This window comes from Carettochelys insculpta, chromosome 7 (genome assembly GCF_033958435.1).
Source record: "Carettochelys insculpta isolate YL-2023 chromosome 7, ASM3395843v1, whole genome shotgun sequence".
NCBI lineage: Eukaryota > Metazoa > Chordata > Testudines > Carettochelyidae > Carettochelys > Carettochelys insculpta.
The window spans coordinates 53983711-54003837 of record NC_134143.1 but is presented as its reverse complement, the minus strand read 5'-3'; the positions used below and the strand labels follow the sequence as shown (position 1 = coordinate 54003837).

General features: G+C 39.8%; 1 protein-coding gene across 1 annotated transcript in view; it reads left to right on the top strand.

Annotated features, from left to right (window-relative positions):
• LHPP (phospholysine phosphohistidine inorganic pyrophosphate phosphatase) overlaps positions 1-20127 on the top strand; it is a 194506-nt gene that overhangs the window by 38240 nt on the left and 136139 nt on the right. The window contains exons 2-5 of the mRNA XM_074999686.1: positions 172-359; positions 3139-3292; positions 14920-14983; positions 15767-15859. Of these exons, the coding sequence (XP_074855787.1) occupies positions 172-359; positions 3139-3292; positions 14920-14983; positions 15767-15859 (499 nt within the window). The remainder of the gene's footprint in view (positions 1-171; positions 360-3138; positions 3293-14919; positions 14984-15766; positions 15860-20127) is intronic.

Below are 20127 nucleotides of genomic sequence, written 5' to 3'. Positions count from 1 at the left end.
CTGCACTATGTTAAAAGAAAACAATAATACTTCTTCTCTTTATACCTGTTCTTAAAATGTGTTTCTCCCTTTCCTTCCCACCCAGGGTATATAAGGGCTTTGACGTGATGATTCTTTTCCTCCTTACCCTTTGCATGTCTGATTAGCATCTCTGCTCATTTTACACCACAGGATCAAAGCATCTGGTCTGAAGTTACGGTTCTGCACCAATGAAACCCAGGTCACCCGAGACAAGCTTGTGAAGAAGCTCCAGCGATTGGGGTTCAACATCTCAGTGAATGAAGTCACTGCCCCGGCACCAGCAGCCTGTCACATTCTGGAGGAGCGAAACTTGAGGCCGCACCTCCTCATACACGATGGTGGGTCAGCACTTCAGTAGACTTTGAGGCTAATACAGATTAGCAGTTCAGCTTGCAGTAGATTGACAGCCAGTTTGGGTCAGGAGAGATGTCACTTTTACTGAGAAAATTGTGAGGATAAGAATGACTGGTTGATGTTTTCCTGTCAGGAAAAGCTCTTTAATTCCATTTTCGCCAGTAATGTAGTTGTAGGAAATGTCAGTGACAGGGCCAGATTCAGCTCTCATTTGACCTGATGCCACCCAGTGGAGTTGTAAGCAGGTGGAGTGGCTTAGTCTCAGCAGAAAAGCACAGCTATCCCAGCCGTTTCTTTAAGGAACAATGTTTGTAACAAGCAGTAAAACTGAGTGCACACAGGCAAATAGAGTGAACAAAAGCTCAGCATCCTGGCTTTGCAGTCTCATCTTCCCAGTGGTATTCTCACCCTTCTGTGTCCCAGGCAGCCTTTATCTGAGTATGGGGAGAATTCTGTGTGTGAAAATCAAAATGGCATCCAGTCAGATGTATTGGTTATCAATAGACACTGACCAGAAGCTGCAATCTGTGGATGGTGTTCTGGGGGAAAATGGGAGAGTCAGAGTTTCACTCCATCTCCCAAGCAGAAGGAAAGCCACATAACTGAGGAAACCTCCTTTGTCAAAACACTCATCTTTGAAGTCCCTTTCCTATGCTCCAACCCTGCAGTCATGCTTTCTTCTCTTAGAACAGGACAGTGGATTACAATATTCTTATGGTTTCTGATAAAGGACACTCTCATGGCCTGGTGTGGGGGATCTAGCTTGGATTTCTACCTCACACCCTAGGTGGTGGTAAAGGAGGGGTGTTATGGGCAAGGAACATCTCATTTCATTCAACAACGACCTTTCAGTCAAATCAGGAGAGTCATAAAGAGGATCCTAGGGAAACTGAACCTTTCTAGTCCTTCTCAATAAGACACAGGTTTCAATTAAAAACCAAGTGAAGTCAATGAGGTGAGAGTATTTTCATTGACATTATAGACTTTGGATGAGGTCTAGAGTCCTGAAGACTGTAGTCAGTATTTAAGGTAGGGAAGACCTGGAAGGATCCTCAGGGAATTACAGGATGCGGTCAGAATCTCAGGGAAGGGGGAAAGGAGGACACCAGGGAGGTTATTAGGTGAATTTATCTTGACAGTGGAAGATTTTGTTTTGGGGAATGTAGATTGTGCTTTTTTGTTATCAGTGCAAACTCCTCTCCAAAATGTAACTAAGGGCAGGTCTACACTAGACCTGATATGCATCTCATAGAGCTGGAAGGGACATCAAGTCCACTCTAACACCTTCTTGGCAGGACCAAACACCATCCTTGACAGGTCCCTCTCCCCAGATCTGTTTGTTTGTAGCAGACCTCTAATGGCTCCCTGAAGGATTGAACTTACATCCATGGGTTTAGCAGGTTAATGCTCAACCCACTGGGCTATTCCTCTTCTTATGAAAGTCAATCTTTGATACACAATTCCAGCTATGGCAATTGCTTAGCTGGAATCGATGTATCTACAATTGACTTACCTAGCCATCTTCATTGAGGGAGATCAATGGGAGAAACTCTCACATCAACCACCCTTACTCCTCATTATAATGAGGAATATAAGGGTCGACTCTCAGGTCCTGATACCTTGATTTCTCATGTTCCCAGTGGGCACACAAAATTGCATGCAGAAGATCAACCCTCATCGGGTCGATTTCCCAGCAAGAGTAGCTATATCCTAAAACACTGATCTTCAGCTCTGAGTCCAAGTCCTTATAAGCAATTATTGCATGTCTTCCATCTCTTATTCTTTTTTCCTTTTATCAGCTACACCAAAATGCCTGTATATTGTTACAATGTTGGGAATCTCCAGTACATTAGTTCTAGAAAGAAAGAAATAATTGGAGCACAGAAACTTACCTTGCAGGTGGGAAACCTCTGTTGTGGTACAGGAAGGGCTTTTTTGTGTCTTCCACCTCTCTATAGTATTACTGTTTTCTCTGTACTCCTCTATTGTATCATAGTTGAGAAATGCCATGTGATATGTTGGTAACCTTAGAACCATAGATTACTAGAACTGGAAGAGACCTTGAGAGGTCATCAGGTCTAGTCCTCTGCCCTAATGGCAGGACCAAGCACCATATAGAGTCTCTAAACCATCCCCGATAGGTGTCTGTCTAATTTCATCTTAAATATCTCCAGTGATGGAGGTTCCACAACTTCCCTAGTCAGTTTATTCCAGTGTTTAACCAACCTGACAGTTAGGACATTTTTCCTAATGTCCAGCCTAAACTACCCTTGCTGCAGTTTAAGCCCATTGCTTCTTGTCCTATCCTCAGAGGCCAAGGAGAACAATTTTTCTCCCTCTTCCTTGTTAACCCTCCTTTAGGTACTTGAAAACCATTATGCCCCTTCTCAGCCTTCTCTTTTCGAAACTAAACAATCCCAGTTCTTTCAGTCTTCCCTCATAGCTCATGTTCTCTAGACCTTTAATCATTCTTGTTGCTCTTCTCTGGACCTTCTCCAGTTTCTCCTTATGTGTTTTGTGGTGGTTGTGCTCCTTTTGCTCCTCTTCTTTTTCAGACCCCATTGTGGAGGGAAGGTGCACATGGTCCAGAATCCACTGCTTTTGGTAACCCCAAGGGCCTGGCATGTGTATATGTTAATCTGGGATTCATAATTTTGTCTGGCAATGAATAGAGGAGAGACACAAAACTAGAAGAATATCAGCAATTCCAATTGTTTTGTACCAGATGAGGGATTTGTTTTGGTTTGGTATTTTCCTCTTTAGATCTGATGCCTGAATTTGATCATCTTGATAAAGCAAACCCAAACTGTGTGGTAATTGGAGATGCAGCAGACTATTTCTCCTACAAAAATCTCAATGAAGCTTTCAGAGTTCTGATTGAACTGGAGAATCCGATTCTCATATCTCTGGGAGGAGGGTGAGTAAAACACTGTTAGTTATTACACCTAGAGATGTATATTTTGCTAGCATTCCTAGTTTGTTTGTACATGCCTGTTGCTGGACCTCTTGAATCTCAATGCTCTTTTCTGCTGACTGAGATTTTCAAAGCCAGCTGGGGATGTAGTTACACACTACTTGGGTGTGAGGGACTGGGGCATTAACAGTCTGTCCTAGTGATCACAGTTGGGCTGGGGGTGGTAATTCAGAAACAGTTGGAGGAATCGCAACAGCCGTGTTCAGTAAGCAAGAGTCAGGCTCAGAGACTGCAGTTTAGATGTAGTGCCAGCCTAGAGCCAGGAGGCGAGAGTCAGGGTCAGAGTGAGGTGGGGGTCAGAAACTGGAGATCAGGAGACAAGATGAAATCTGGAGTTACAGCAGATTTGCACACCAATGTCTATGTGGTTACCCAAACAAATTCTTTGGGCAGCCCCGGGGGTTAAATAGGGTGCTTGGCCAGTCAGAGGCTCTCAGGGTAATTTCACTTTGGCTCCCTTGAGTAGTACTTCAAGTGGCACCTACCCTCTACCATATCTCTTAGTGGCACTATGGGAACATCCCCCATCTGAGGCTCTGCAGACCTGGGTTTTAGTCTGTGGACCCTTACATTAATCCCTCTTCTTGGGGCAGTAAGTGGATTTATTTGGGTTGGATCACAGAAATCCCTGAGCTGTGCTGATCAAGACACTGATGTCTGTCTTCCTGCAGTCTTGGGCTCCCCTGCACCCTGTTTTGCTGGCAAGAAGCTCTGGTTTGTTCCAGGCAAGGCAGAGTTGGGGTAATTGTCACCCCAGCAAAGTGAAACAGAAAATGAACCAACTCAGCTGTAAGGTCTTCGACTATACCCAGGAAACCAGTCCTCCGAAAAGAGCAAAAGCTCAAGCCCTTGTGTAAATTTTTTACACATAGAAAGTTCATAAAGGTGTCCACCCTTTTTTATCAATGAAAGAGAGAGATGCACAGTGGTTGTACAGCCCAACTCCCAAGTAACAGTTATTTACACTGGGCTCGATAATAAATAGAAGTGTTTTTATTGAATATAAAAAGTAGGATTTAAGAGGCTGAAAATTAAACAGAAAGATCAAACTTAGTTACTGTGTTAAAATAAACAAAAGATGCCAAGTAATTCAAATCCACTAAAAGACTTGTTGCATGCAAATTCTTACCCTATACATTTATTCTTATCTCAGACCAGAGTTGATCTTTTTCTGACCTGGGCCCAGCAACTTTGCCTTCACTTTTTTGCTACGGTTCCTTATTTCCAGGTTTCTTCATGTGTATCCTCTTTAGCTACATCTACACTACAGTCTGCTTTCTGAAGCAGAATGCAAATCATGCCTTATTTGCATATTCTTGCACCATCTAGCTTCTGGAAGAGGCTTTTCCAGATGCAGAAACAGCTGTGTATGCGGGGCTCCTTCGAAAACAGAAAGAACCCTTCTTCCTAATTTATTTCAGGAAGAAGGGTTCTTTTGAAAACGGGTTTTTATTCCAAAGGAACTCCATCTACACAGCTGTTTTTACTTTCTGAAAAGTGTTTTCCAGAAACATGATCACATGATATTATGCAACTGAAGTACAAGATTTGTAAATCATTGCTTCATTTGCATATTTGATCTCCGTCATTTGCCTTCCTCCTCTGAAGTGGAATGTAGTGTAGATGCAGACAGTGTGGGAGAAGGGTGTGACACAGGTGGCCTTGAATAAATCTTTTTATCAGGTCAGGGTATGGCCATGGGTAACAAGTTCCCAGAAGCGTTCTTCAGAACCATAGCCCTTCCAGTCGATTAGGTAATACAGTCTTCCCCTCTGTAGTTTATAGTCAACGGTAGCATGCTGTCATGCCCTTGGACCTCGCCTGGCAGGGGCAGCTGATAGGAGCAATTGTAAGCTCCTCTTTCTCAGACTTCAGGAGGAGTAGATGGAGAACAAGATGTACATTAAGATATCCAGGGAGCTGTAATTTAAAGGTGAAGGGATTTGATTTGCTCACAGGTATGGAAGAGTCTGAGGAAATGGGTAGTGTAGCTTGTTGGGCAGCCTGTCAAGCATAGGTGTTTTGCTGCAAACCAGACTTTTTTGTCTACCATGAGAGCTCGACCTTCCTGGCCTCAATGATCAGTGTGCTGCTTATAGTCTCTTTTCACATCTTCAAGATGATCCATAAACCCCTCGTGCATATGAAGCCATTATAGACTAACGTTGAGGAGGATCAGATGGCTCAGACAGCTGGTAACAAGGTTCCTTATGTCTAAGTGAACAGCAACCCAACTTTTCTCTTTGAGGTTCAAATCCTGCCTGGGTCATTAGCGAGTTAATGCTGTGTTAAGCTAATTACATTCAGAGATCTGCATGAAATAAGCTGTCCATCACAGGCCAAGTTCTACTTTCAAGTGATATCTGTGAATACTAACTGGAAAAGCAACTTCTAAGGTGTGGCTTCTATGCTGGGGCTCCACCAGGAGCCAAGAGTTAGAACCCTGCAGATGAGAAGTTTCTGTACAGTAGCTTGAAAGTTATTGGCTGTTGGCAGTTAGAGCTAAACGGTATTTCCCTGTTACTCTAGATTCAGTAATACTCTTAGGTGTGGGAGTTTCATTGGTATGATTCAGGTACCACAGCATGTCAGGTGTTTGCTTTAAACACAGCTTGCAGCTTAACCTGAAGGAGATATTGTCAGAGACCCGGTTGCAGCAAATCACTGAAGCAAAGCCCATATTTAAAGTATAGCATAGGTTTAAGTGCTTTGCTGTAACAAAGATCAATAGGAGCTCCACAAAGAGAACTAAGGATCTTAGTGTCTAAGAAAACATTTGGGGGGAATCATGATGATTCTTGTCTTTTATGTAGGATACTCTACTAATATATGTGTAATTCAAGTCCATTACCTAAATTATTCAAAAATGATTTCTGACTTGGCAGCATGATGGGTATAGAATCAAGACCATGGATTGTAGCAGGAGGGGAATACTGGACAGATTAAGCACAGGAGGTGTCCTTGAACCTTTCCCTTGAAGGACCAATTATGGGAATAAGAGATTAGTGTAGTCTTCATATCCCTTTAATCCTTGGCTCCTCTACTGAGATTGGGAGAATGTACAAAACAGTGTCCGCTGTGGTAGTGCTTTTTGTGATGTGTGTGTGTGTGTGTTTAAAGGTTATGTTCATATAAACTTTGCAGGATACATATGGAAAATTTTGTCGAATTAGGGCAAATTTTGATGATGATACTTCATTTTGTGACATTGGTTAGCAGGCCTTTTGTGGGCCCTGTACTGCCATTCAACTGAGATGCTATTTTAACTACTGTGATGATGTTATGAGTGATACTGTTTCACAATGATTTTATATATATGTGCCCCTTCAGAGTGTTGGAACGTTTCAGAGCCTCTTGAAATTTACAACAAAAACAGGTATACATTGATGTTGCAAAAGCAGTATGAAGGTGGCCATATATTCTGATCCAAGTGGTGGAGATGAAAAGTCCATCAGCACATTCCAGCAAAGAAAGCCACGTACAGTGAACTCTTTCATATCCAGCATTCTATCATCTGGAACTCTCAAATAACTAGCATTTTAACCATAAGTAAATTTTAGTTAGTTTTCCCATAAGAATGGTATAGTGAAAGTAAATGCAAATAAATACAGGAAATACAGTATAAGTTTACCGTGTACAATACTATTGTTGTTGATAAATAAAGTACTCTGCATGCATTCCTGTTTGTTTCTTAATATCTAATCTTGTTTTTTTTTTAGTGTTATGCGTTGCTAGGTATACTTCTGTATTATCCAGAATATGTGAATATCCAGCAACCTCCTGGTCCTGGGGCTGGCAGATATGAAAGAGTTTACTGTAGTTATAAGTTAGTTAATTGGAAGCTAACTTAAGACTTTAAGGTATGGGGGAGGACTGGGGAATGGAGGGTGGGGACAGAACTCTTCCCTAACAGAGCAGCTATAATATCTAACTCAATGGATATCCAAAGATATTAGTAATCAGCAGGCTGCAAATTACCAGTGCACCCTTTGGTTCTGAGCAGTGTGAACACCTTGCTACAAACCATACAATTGATTCCAATTCTTATGCTAATCTCACATGTGTTATGTATCTGTGTAATTCTGTTGATGGAATTATTCCTAGTTCACACCTGCCTGAGACAGAAATCGCACTTGTGTGCGCTTAAAACTGAAAGAGAACTAGGTGGCAAAATTCAGCATTAAGATTATTGAACCAGGATAGTTAACAGGGAGATCATTATCAGGTCTATTACAATTTACAGAAGCTGAGGGTAGAGCCCTGGCCTGCTTTGAGTAAAGTGGATGGAAGCTTTGCCATTGGTTTTAATGGAAAAGAGAACTGTCCCAGAAGAGGAAATAAATTTTACATCATGATTTAATTGTCACTAAAAAGATCATGAAATTGTATTTTTGGTTTCCCCCTTTTAAAAAGCTGATATTTTTAATACTGTCAAAATGTGAACACAAACAACATTTAACTTTATCTTGCAAATAACAGAATTTCAGACCTTTGGCAGAGGAGAAGGAAAAATCACAAATGAACTTCGTGATCCAAGAAAACAAATCAAATGACCACACTTAGAATGAGCTCATAAAGTTATTTTTATAAGCCTTTACTTGTTTAATATAGTACATTATTTAATTTTTTTATACAGGACAGGCAAATTGCAAGTCATGCAAGTATGAGATACCAGTATTTATACCAAGACAAAGCAAAGAACACTGCTTAATTTTGCCCTGAGCATAGGCCAGTTACTCCAAGTGTCTCAGATTACTTAAAATATATATTTTTTCTTACTACTATAGTAATTCACTTTAGAACAGATCTTTAAAGTTTACCTGATCAGAATGCAGACAGGTCTTTGTATGACGGAAGAAAATATAGGATGAGCAGTCAGATGAGATTTTATGCTTTATCCTTCTGCCATTTTTGATTATTCAGCACAGCTTCTTTTTAAAATGGCCACTTGACCTTTGCTAGAACAGCCATTAACCTTCTATAGTCTAGCGTAAACAGCTTAATTTTCTGACAGTGGCATGACAGAAGAAATTACAAACCCAATTCCCATTCTCAGCTCAAAACAGATGCTAAATGTAAATCACTCCATTTTCAGGAGGAGGGCATTCTGCTTCAGTGACTCTGACACTTTTACTTTCTAGCGAATGAACTAAAACTTTACAAGAAACCAATAAAGTTGCTTCAAGGTATCCTAATATTTTTTTAATTACTCTAATTCCATATATGAAGAGTTGGATGTTTTTTACGTTGACACTTTAGATCACTTACACTATTCTTGACATAATTTGTGTCAGTGTCTCTCATACAACCTCTCTTTTCAGGTCTTCAAACCTATCTACCAGGCAATCTAGATTAACAATTTCTATAGCACACCTTTGTGAAGTATCCACGTGCTTATCATAAACAATAGGCTCCAGATGAAATTTGAGCTCATAGAAGTTGAACATAGGATTTTTTTAAAAATAATATTTAATACAAACTAATTGGTAAGACTGTTTTTAACTTGAGGCAACTCAAATAAATGCACATGGGATTCAAAGGCTTTATCACTGTCATGTTGCAGATCTGTAATGTAGGTTGATTCTGTTTTGTATTTGGAAGGACAGTGTTATTAGCAATCAGCTGGTTACTTTATGTACAAAAGTGATGACATTGCTGGTTCTCAATCTTTTTATTAGTCTTCTCTTTATTCTTCTAATTGAAAAGTTGTAGGGACTTTTAACCCATATTGAAGCATCCACAGAGTAAATGTGTCAAGGGATATCAACACAACGGATTTAACTGTTCCTGGCCAGCTATTAAACTGTATTCCAACAGTCAATAATCCACAAACTCAGAAGGTTTTTCCATTTCCATTATGGTCTATTGAACCCTTGAGATAAGAACTTGTCACTGCAGCTTCTGGGACCAAGAATGAACATTTTTTTAAAAACCCTACATTGCACACGAGACAAGAATAGCTCCTTCAGAGCCACTGGTATTTATTTCTTTTTTGGTTTATCATTAATAACCTGCTCTTTAAAAACGAGGACTAAATCAGCTCCATGAAAAGCTGTGAGCTCCCAGTGGGACTTCCCCAGCCTGAAGGAAACAGGATGCAAGATGTAGCCTGAAATATTGTGCCCTACTTTCAGCATGGATGCTGTGTCCCCTGTCCCAAGATACAGTCAGTACACAGAGCAGAAGATTTTGTGTGTTTGTGTCTTTGTTAAAAAAGATAACTCATAACACTTTGGCAGGCACCAAGATTTTCAGAGCCTCTAGTGATTGGGAGTTCTCAGCATGAGGCACCTGATTTAGCGGATAAGTGCTCTGCAGTTTTTGAAAATGAGGTCCCAAAACAACTTTAAAGACCTTGGTCATAAATGCCAGTTTAAGTCTTCTCTCCAGATTGCTTCTAGAGTTCCCTCTTAGACCTTCCCAGCTCCAACCCTTTGTTCACTCGAAAGCATGGATTCCCATCCTATGGGCCAGGACCCAAACATGGCTTGGAATTAAATTTGTTAAGGGTTGGCAGCAGCATGTGGCTCTTAAAGGAACCATTTGCGGCTCCTTAACGCTGCCACATCCAGCAGCTGTCTCTATCAGTAGAGAAGCAATTATGCATTACAGAGACAGCTTCTCCACCTTTGGTATGCATAGCCATCCCAGGCAAGCCAGTTAATAGATTCCTGCAGTATGTAATTTTCACCCCCACTTCCTCCCTTTTGCCCCTCCCTTCTGTTCTGTGTAGCTGATTTGTAAGTTTTTATTTTTTTTGTTTGTATCTCCCTCCAGCCTTTGTGTGACCCCTTCAGCCCCTGAGTTGTGATGCTCCCAGCCCCTCCTGCCACTGAGTGTGATTCCCTCTAGCCTCAGAGTGTAGGATTTAAGCTGGGGGAGCAGTGGGGGAGTGGTTTGGGGATGAGGGTCTTTCTACCATCATAACTCGGCTCAACTATAATAATATAATAATAATAAACTATAATAAATGTAGTGTTATTTTATTATTATTAATATATTTCCCTTTTTCTATTAAATAACTACTATTAATATATAAACATGAGGTGGCACACTTTTATATTCTTGCCTCAGGTGCAAAATTAGCTAGTTACAGCACTGCTCCCCCACCCACTACCATTTTTGAATTGCCTTGGGTCACCAAGTCTTCCTGAAATGTTAAAATGGGCTGCTGTCTGGAAAAGGTTGGGAACCACTGTTCTAAAGAAAAATCCACACACACTTCCTTATATTCAGGGTAGGGTTAACACACTACATCTTCCACAGTGCATTAGCAAGATTCTTCCTGCAATAGTCATTTAAACTTTGCAGGGAACATGGTAAAAGTGTGTGGGTTTGCATCATGATTGCCACTGTTGGGCTGTGAATCTGACTGAGGCCACTGACTGCTACCACGGTACAAATAATAACAAGAAACTAATGTCTTAACATTTTGTTAATAGATAAATGAAAAAATAATAATTAATGTATTATACAGTCTTTCTCTGTGTATTTTTTATGTGAAGGGTTTGCAACCTGCAGCTCTGGAGCCAGATGTAGCTCTTTAAGGACTTTATTGTGGCTCCCAAGACTATAATTGCAAAGTAAAAAAAGAACAGCCCCTCCTAATTATTTTCGATAAACAGTGAACGTCTAAAAGCCCAACAATGAACAACTTATATCTAAATAGCAAACAATATGTGCTCTCTAAGGCTGCGTTTACACTACATTCCTCTTTCAAATGAGGAATGCAAGCAAGGGAAATTGAAAATGCCAATGAAGCGCTGATTTACAAATCTCGGCTTCATTTCCATAATCTCATCCACGTGCTTTTTCAGAAGAGAGATTTGCGCGAAAAAAAAAGTGTAGATGGGGTTCTTTTCAAAAGAACTCTGATTCATGAAAAAAAATGAGGCTTACGGGGTACTTTTGAAACACGGATTTTTTTTTCCTCAAAGAACCCCCCTACACTGTTTTTTTATTTTTTTTTAAATCTCTTCAGAAAAAGCGATTGGACGAGATTATGCAAATGAAGCACGAGATTTGTAAATCAGCATTTCATTTGCATTTTCAATTTCTCTCATTTGCATTCCCCTTTTGAAAGAGGAAAGTAGTGTAGATGCTGCCGAAATGTATGATAACTCCCCCTTTAATATGTGCGGTACGTTGTGGAACATGATACTGTCTGTGTTGATTGTGTTGCTAATAAAGTCTTAATTCTGAAAAGGAAAAGAAAGCTTGTGGCATTCCTGTTGTGAAGGGCAACATGCATTTGAAGAAAGAAAACAAATTAAGCATGAAGTAAAACTGGCATAATTAAAGTGGGTTTGGGAGTGAAAGTCAAGAAGATAGCGGTGCAAACACACACATCAAAACAAAAAGCAGTCAAGTACCACTTTACAGACTAGCAAAATAGTTTATTAGGTGAGCTTTCGTGGGACAGACCCACTTCTTCAGACCATAGCCAGACCAGAACAGACTCAATATTTAAGACACAGAGAACCAAAAACAGTAAGCAAGGAGGACAAATTAGAAAAAGATAATCAAGGTGAGCAAATCAGAGAGTGGAGGGGTGGGGGGGGTGTCAAGAATTAGATTAAGCCAAGTACGCAGACGAGCCCCTATAGTGACTCAGAAAGTTCCCTTCCTGGTTTAAGCCATGTGTTAACGTTCCGAATTTGAATACAAAAACCAGCTCAGCTGTTTGTCTTTGAAGAACAGTGCAAAAGTTCTTTTTCAGTAACACACATACCTTTAGGTCATTAATAGAATGCCCCATTCCATTAAAATGTTGACTAACTGGTTTGTGGATCTGGAGTGTTTTGATGTCTGTTTTGTGCCCAGTAACCCTTTGTCTAAGGGAGTTAGAAGTCTGTCCAATATACAAAACATCTGGGCATTGTTGGCACGTGATGGCATATATGATGTTAGTAGAGGAGCATGAGATAGTGCCCATGATTCTGTGAGTAACCTGGTTAGGTCCAGTGATGGTATTTCCAGAGAAGATATGTGGACAAAGCTGGCAACGGGCTTTGTTGGAAGGAAGGGTTCCAGGACTGGTATGCGTGGGGTATAGACTGTGGCTGTTAGTGAGGATCCTCATAAGGTTGGGAGGTTGTCTGTAGGAGAGAACAGGCATATCACCCAGGGCCTTCTGGAGTGTGGCATCCTAATTAAGGATAGGTTGTAGGTCATTAATACTTCGTTGCGGTGGTCTGAGTTGGTGGCTGTAGGTGATGACCAGTGGTGTTCTGTTCTTGGCTTTTTTGGGCCGATCTTGGAGTAGCTGGTCTCTGGGTATTCGTCTGGCCTTGTCGATTTGTTTTTTTTACTTCTCCTGGTGGGTAATTCAGGTTATGAATATTTGGTAAAGATCTTGTAGTTTTTGGTCTCTGTCTGTTGGATCAGAGCAAATTTGATTGTATCTAAGAGCTTGACTGTAAACCATGGATCTAGTTATGTGTGCAGGATGGAAGCTAGAAGGGTGTAGGTAAGTATAGCGATCAGTAGGTTTTCGGTACAGGGCAAGTGTGAGTAAACAGAATCTGTAAAAAGTTTGTGAATGTCCTGCAGTAAACATGTATCGCATTACAAATCATTGTGTGCGCACTTTTCTTAAAATAGGGTTTAGAAAAAATGCGGTTTGATGTTATTTATTAAGGAACATCTCATATTCACATGCATTGGGGCTCTTGAAATACTGAGTTTTTTACAGAATTAAAAAAAAATGGCTCTTGCTATTTTGGTTGCCAACCCCTATTTATGTGTAAGTATCCTGTGCCCTGTACAAAAGTGTGCCGATACTTTGCAGAACTTGCCCAAGTTAACGGCAAAACTGGTTGATTTGATTAGGAATCGTAGGCCCTATGCCTTAAAAGCTGTTTCAAGATAGAACTAGAGAGCATGACATAAGCAGACACCACTCCAGTCAAGTCAACGATAATAATTTAGCAGTTAATCTCCTCATGAACAGACAAAAAGAAGAAAAAGTGGAGAAAAGACAATCACTCATAAACTGGTTGTGTTGTTTTGAACCAAGAACCCTCTCAGCCAGGTTACCCTGGAACTAATATCCCTGACTTCTTCAAGTGAGATGAATGGGTTACCAGTTAGTAGTTAGGGAGTAGTAATGCAGTAATTTCAATGAGAAATACTAATATACAGCGATAGAATCAGTTTAAGTAGAAGCCTGTGGCCAAAATCAACCCTGGCATAGGATGGCAGAACGTCATTAGATTTAGTGGAATTGTACTACATGTGGCCAAGTCTGAATTTTATCTTGGGATCTGGTTAGGGCTGCCCATAGCAGTGAACCACTCCAGGCCTGCTTACACGCAAGGGGGGTGGTGCGGGAGGTGGCGGGGGGGGTACCTCTGAAAGGAGGTAAATGCCCCATGGCCTGGTGATTTAAAAGGGCCACTGCTGTTACTGTAGCAGTGATGGTAGCCAGAGCTCCAGGTCCTTTAAATTGCCTTCAGAAACTCACCCCCACCCCATCCCACCACAGAAGTACATTCCAATGTCCTGAGTGGAGCTGAAGGTCTGGCAGGGGCAGGCTAGCCCCAGACCTGCCCCTTCTGCTCAAGGTCCCACCGCTTATGGGAGTACAGATCTTCTCCCACTTCCCCTTTAGCCCAGAGGCCTAGCGGGTCTGTTGGCTCCCCCATGGCACACTGAGTAGTGGACAGAATGAGCACTACAATTCAGTATAATGAAGGCTGAAAAATTACTAACTACAGTTCTTATCTTCCAATCCAGCATTTCCCAAACCGTGTTCGTGTGATGAGGAAATTTCCATGCTAGTGATATTTTTCCTCTTGAAATATTAAATAAGAAATTATGTGTGTATCAAAAATACTAAGGTATTGAGTAGAATTTAGATTGTAGGTATATTAATACTTTAATGCATTCATAATAGTATAGTTGTTATGCACCTTATGCTGAAAAAGAGATGCAAAAACATTCTTCCCATTTGAAAAAAAACTGTCAGATGTTACTTATTTTTATTTTCCAATAGTTTTCTGTAAAAATAACAAATAAAATTTAAAAATATTTTTCCATATCTAATTTTTTTGTGTTTCTTTTTCACAAAAATGTTTAAGCTTTAAGGAAGGACAATCCTTTTTTGAACAATATTATCCTTTCTATTTTTGGACAAAAGAGTTACACTAACTGTCCTCCTTCCAGTGGCTATATTGATGTTTTGGTTTGGGTTTATACTTAATTTTTAATTTTTATACTGAATTATAGGATTGCTAACCATCCTCCTATCAGAAAGACATTAGTAGCTCATTCATATGATTTTCTTTTGTTATTTTTGTTCTTTATATAATAAAGCTTGTTTAAATCAACTTTTGAGTGTTACGTATGGCAATTTTTCAGTATGGAACACGGCCTTCCCCTTTCCCCGCCCTGGACCAGCACATATGTGTCCTGTCAATGTATTCCAAGCTCAAAAGTGCTCCATGGCCAGATTAGTTTGGGAAATGCTGTTCTCATCCTAGCCATACACCCATCTGTATAGACACAGAATTAATAGAATGTAGTCTTTTATGTTCAGGTGCTAACATTTTTATCGTTTCCATTTCCAGACGCTATTATAAAGAAACCGATGGTCTGAAACTTGATGTTGGAGTGTATATGAAGGCATTAGAGGTATTTTATAGCTTGCATTATGTTCATCTGCTCTGTGCACCTTGCTCAAAATAACTGGTATAAATATGTGCTATTGCCTCTAATTCTTTGTGCTCATTTTGGGAGAGGAAATGACTATAAATTAATTGTATTGCTGTGCATATGAATGGGTGAACTCATTCTGGTTGGCTCTGACCCCATCCTTATATTATATGTTCAGAAGTTTCAGCTAGAACATTAATTTTATTGGGCTCCTGTGAGGGAAGGGAGAGACGGTGGAAAAAGGATTTGGAGAGGAAAGGTACAATGAAAAAATTCAGTGAAGCATAGGATAGAAGAGAATTACTGTAGCAGAGGGTGGGTATCTCAACCAGGATCAGTGCCCCTCTATGCAAGGCTTTGAACTGTGAAAACACATGTTAAGAGCTTACAGTCTAAGGGCTCGTCTACACAAGCCCCCTCCTTTGAAGGGGGCACGTAAACAAGCCCAATCGGTGAGTAGCAATGAGGTGCTGCATTGCATATGCAGCACATCATTAGCATAATTCTTGCCACGCGAACTTCAAAGTTGCTAACTTTGAAGTGGCTGCAAGCAGTCTAGCCGTGGGCACTTTGAAGTATCCAGCCTACTTCGAGGTTCCTTTACTTCCAAAACACCTATTCACAGTGAACTCACTTGAGCCAATGTAGCTTCTGGGGAGGGTTGCCTGCCCATTCCTGTTATCTGGGAGCATGGTATTTATTGACTACAGCTAAATAAGAGTTTTTGACCCTATTCAATATAATTTCTGTCCCTTTTCTTAGTATGCTTGTGACGTTCAAGCTGAGGTGGTAGGAAAGCCAGCAAAAATGTTTTTCCAGTCAGCCTTGGCAGAAATGGAAGTTGAACCACAGCAGGTAAGCTTCCATGTGCAACATTGATTAGATGTGCTGTGCAGTTGTTGTTACCTGAATATAAAAAAGTATGTTTCTGGGCCACCACTTGGCAATCTTTTCTCAGTCAAAACTTTCATTGAAACAAATGGAAGGATTGGTGGAGTATGGACTTCAGGGTTGGGCCTGCACTGGCAATGAGAAGTGCTTTGTTCAGTGGGCATTCTTAAACATTATATTATATTTGCATGATACGTGTATTTATTCCTGTGAAATCTTAAAAAAGATCTTTAAAATATGAAGAAAAAAATTTATGGCCCAACCCGCAGATCTAGTTAGACAGAAGAATTTGACCTCCTCTGCTAGTGCTAGTGCACAGGTACCTGAATGGAGTGACCTGATGTCTTTCTTCTTCCCTTCTTCTCAGTCATTGAGGAGAGATACTGTAATGCAGGAAATTCACCCCTGAAATATGCCACGTCATTTTCCTCCTCTTTTTCTTGTGATCATTTGTGCTCTTCCATTACTTTCTTCTTCCTGACACTCTGTATCGTGTCCTGTATAATATACTTTTTCTCTCCCTATTCATCCCTCCATCCTCCTATTCCTTTTCAGTTGTTCTGTCCTTCCTTCCTTAACACCTTCCACTGGTTCTTCCGTTTTTACCTCATCCTTTTTTTCTCATCTCCACCATCTTGGAGTATTTTAGGAGGAAGGACTATTACTTAAATTAAAGGAAACAGCAACACAAAAAAGAACAAATTTAGTGTCTTCACAAGAGACTCTCTTCAATTTATCTACATCTTTCCTAAAGTGTGGTGACCAGAACTTGGCACAGTACTCCAGCAGAGACCTCCCTAGAGCCTAGTAAAGTAGGACAGTTATTTCCTGTGTCTTACATACAACACACCAGTTAATACACCTTAGCTGCATCATATTGTTCACTAAGGCTATGTCTACACTGCCCCTCCCTTTTGGAAGGGGCATGTAAATACAGTGGAAAGAATTAGGAAGAAGGGTGCTTTCAAAAGTGGGGCTTCCTTTCAAAGGAACCCTGTCTACATGGCTATTTTGCATTTTGAAAGCCGCACTTTAGACACGGCGAGTGGCTGTCATTAGGCAAATCAGGTGCTGAATATTCATATCAGATTTTCAATCTGCTGCATTTACATGTCCTTTCTGAAAGGGAGAGCAGTGTAGATGCAGTGTTTATAGTCCATTTGTGATCCAGTATGATGTATCGATCCTTTTCAGCAGTATTAATACCTTAGCCAATTATTCCCCATTTTATAGTTGTGCATTTGATTTTTCCTTCCTAAATGAAGTATTTTGCATTTCTCTTGTATTGAATTTCATCCTGTTGAATTCAGACCAACTCTTCAATTTGTCATGGTCATTTTGAATTCTAATTCAGTCCTTCAGAATGCTTGGAATCTCTCCACCGTTTGCATCATATGCTGATTTGATAAGCTTTCTCTCTGCACCACTGTCTGAGACATTGATAAAAATATTGAACTGTACTGGGCCCAAGCCTGACACCTGCAGACCCCACTAACTACGCTCTCTTAGTTTGACATCAAATGAGTGGTAATTAGTTTTTCAGTGTGGTCTTTCATCCAGAAGTGCACCCATAAATCCACGGTACACCCACTTCTTGAATACTTCATGCAGATGTGGTCACCTCATCTCAGTATGGCCAGTCTTATGTTAAACACTTCAGCTTTCTTAATATCATGGTTAACTGTCTTTTATTGCCAAGTAGAGAAGTTGCATTTTCCTTTATTCCTTTCATTTTTTGATGTATTTCAAGAACTGGTTAGTAATGCCTTGTATTGTGACTTGCTAGGTGTAACTAATTTTTCACCTTAGCCTTTTTGATTTTGTACTTCTCTTCTCCAGTTTCTCCTTTACCTCCAGATACACAACCAGTTCCTGCCTGTAGGTCAGAATCAAGTTGGAAATGACTGGTCTGTTGGTTGGGTCCTCTAGATTATGTAGCAAAGTTATACCCAATACATTCCAAGAAATTATTGCAAATTTTGAGGTTTTCCGTGGTACTTTTCCAACAGGTGTCTGAATCATTAAAGTCCTTCATTACTATCAGGTACTATATTTTAGCTACTTCTGTTATTTGTTTTAGAAATGCCTCATTCACTTCCTTATCCTGATTTGGTGATCCTTAGTAGTCACACCTTTTATCATTTCCCAGAGACTTTCAACTGGTCTATCTCTCAACTCCTTCTGGACTTCAGAACAAGTATATATATTCTTCATGTACAATAATTTATTTCATATCTGGAAGCCTGGGGGGTTGCCAGATATTCACATAGTCTGGAGAATAGAATGCAGAACACTGAAGAAAAACAAGATCAGACATTAAGAAACAAACAAAAATGCATGCAGAGTACTTTATTTATCAACAACAGTAGTAGTGTACACTGTAAACTTAAGCTGTATTTGCTGTATTTATTTGTATTTATTTTCAGTATACTGTACTACAGAAAATGTAATTAAAATTTACTTACAGTTAAAATGCTGGTTATTTGAGAGTTCCAGATGATAAAATGCTGGATATGAAAGAGTTTCCTGTATGCAGAAAAACAGATTGTACCCTACTGCTTACACACAAAGGGGCCAAATCAAAATTGTTTGGGTAGCATTAATTCTGGCATTGCCTAACTTGAGTTTATGCGTATGTGTGAGAGAGAGTACTTTTAAAAATACTTTGTTTACAATACGATCGGTTCCTTAATGATCTGTCACATTATATTTGTTCTCTTTCCTAAATGTGCTATATGTCTGTACTTAGAAAGCAAAAAACTTAACTTAAACCCTTGTACTCCAAGTGGAGCATAGGCCACCTACAAGTCTCCTCCACTTCACTCTGTTTTGGGACAAAACTTCTAGCTGACTCCAGAAGTACCCAGTTGTTGTCCTTCAATCTCAGTAGAGCTTCTCCACATTGTCTAAGGTCTTCCTTGTTTGCGTTTTCCTTGTGGGTTCCATTTGAGAGCTTGATGGACTATGCTGAACAATGGTTTTCTGAGAGTTTGGCTTAGCAAAAGAGGAGCAGTTTAACTGATCCTACCATTATAAAATAGTAACAATTCACTCCATTTCTGAAATCCATTTAAAAGTCAAATGAGCCATACCACACAATCATTAAATCTTTTTAGATTAATTGTGTTTTATAAAACATATTACAATTGTCTGTTACCTTATTTTTGATGAAAAAATGTATTTTTATAATGCTCTCCCACTACAGTAATGCTAAGCTGTGGCAAAGTTTAAAATCTTCTGGCTGCTTTAATCAATAAAGTTATCACCAGTCATTTCTCTTGGTGACTGCTTACTAAGACCCTGATTTTGCCTGTTTTCTGTTGAGATCTTTTAAACCTGCTCTTGGAATAGAAAGAACTCCCAAATGTCCAATTTTCATTTTAATCTTTCCTTACTGGCTTAGCAATAACAGATTACTGGTATTACTTTAATAGATTGGAAATTTCAAACTCTATGAGGTATCCAGGCCCTTCTTGCAAGTCAATAGTATGACAAACACATCTTAAGGTTATTGAAATACACAATTCAAATGTGTAGGACTGATGTAACTAGGAATGAATTTAACACTTTTACAATAAAACCTAAATAATGTTAAGGTTCCATCAGTATTATATAATCACAAAAAATTCTATCTGTAGCAAATGTTCTTATTTTAGGGCAAACCATATCAGAGTGTCTCAAATGTAGGATATTAGTAAATTCCTGAATCTGCTACCTGCAAATCTGTGAGTCATGCATAAAACTCAGGGAGGACAGTCCATGCATGGTAGAAAGTACCTACCTCTGTGTCTGTACTTTCTGTATGCTTTTGGGAATGGATTGTCCCCTCATAGGGTGGAGGAGATTTTTAATAGGAGTTAGGTGCTTAACTTCCACTGAAAGATCCGTTCAAATCTAACTGTCCATTGGTCCTTTGGAAAAACTGTCCCAGTGTCTCAATGTGTTTGTCTCGATCTTATCTGTCTCATATTACAGTATCTTCCAGGTCAGAATTCACATTTGATGTTGTGTTTGGTTGCTCAGCCAGGAGATCCCAAATATACACATCTTTTTTAAATGAATTGGAAACTCATAGCTTAGATAATTATCAAGATGAAGGGAAAGAGGAGAAAAGGAAATACAAGGAGTATGTCTGATAAAGGATTTTAATACATTAGTTAAGATTTTGCATCTGTACTTCTATTGCTGAATACCCCAGTAATATTTAACATGATTATGGCTATTAAGCCTGT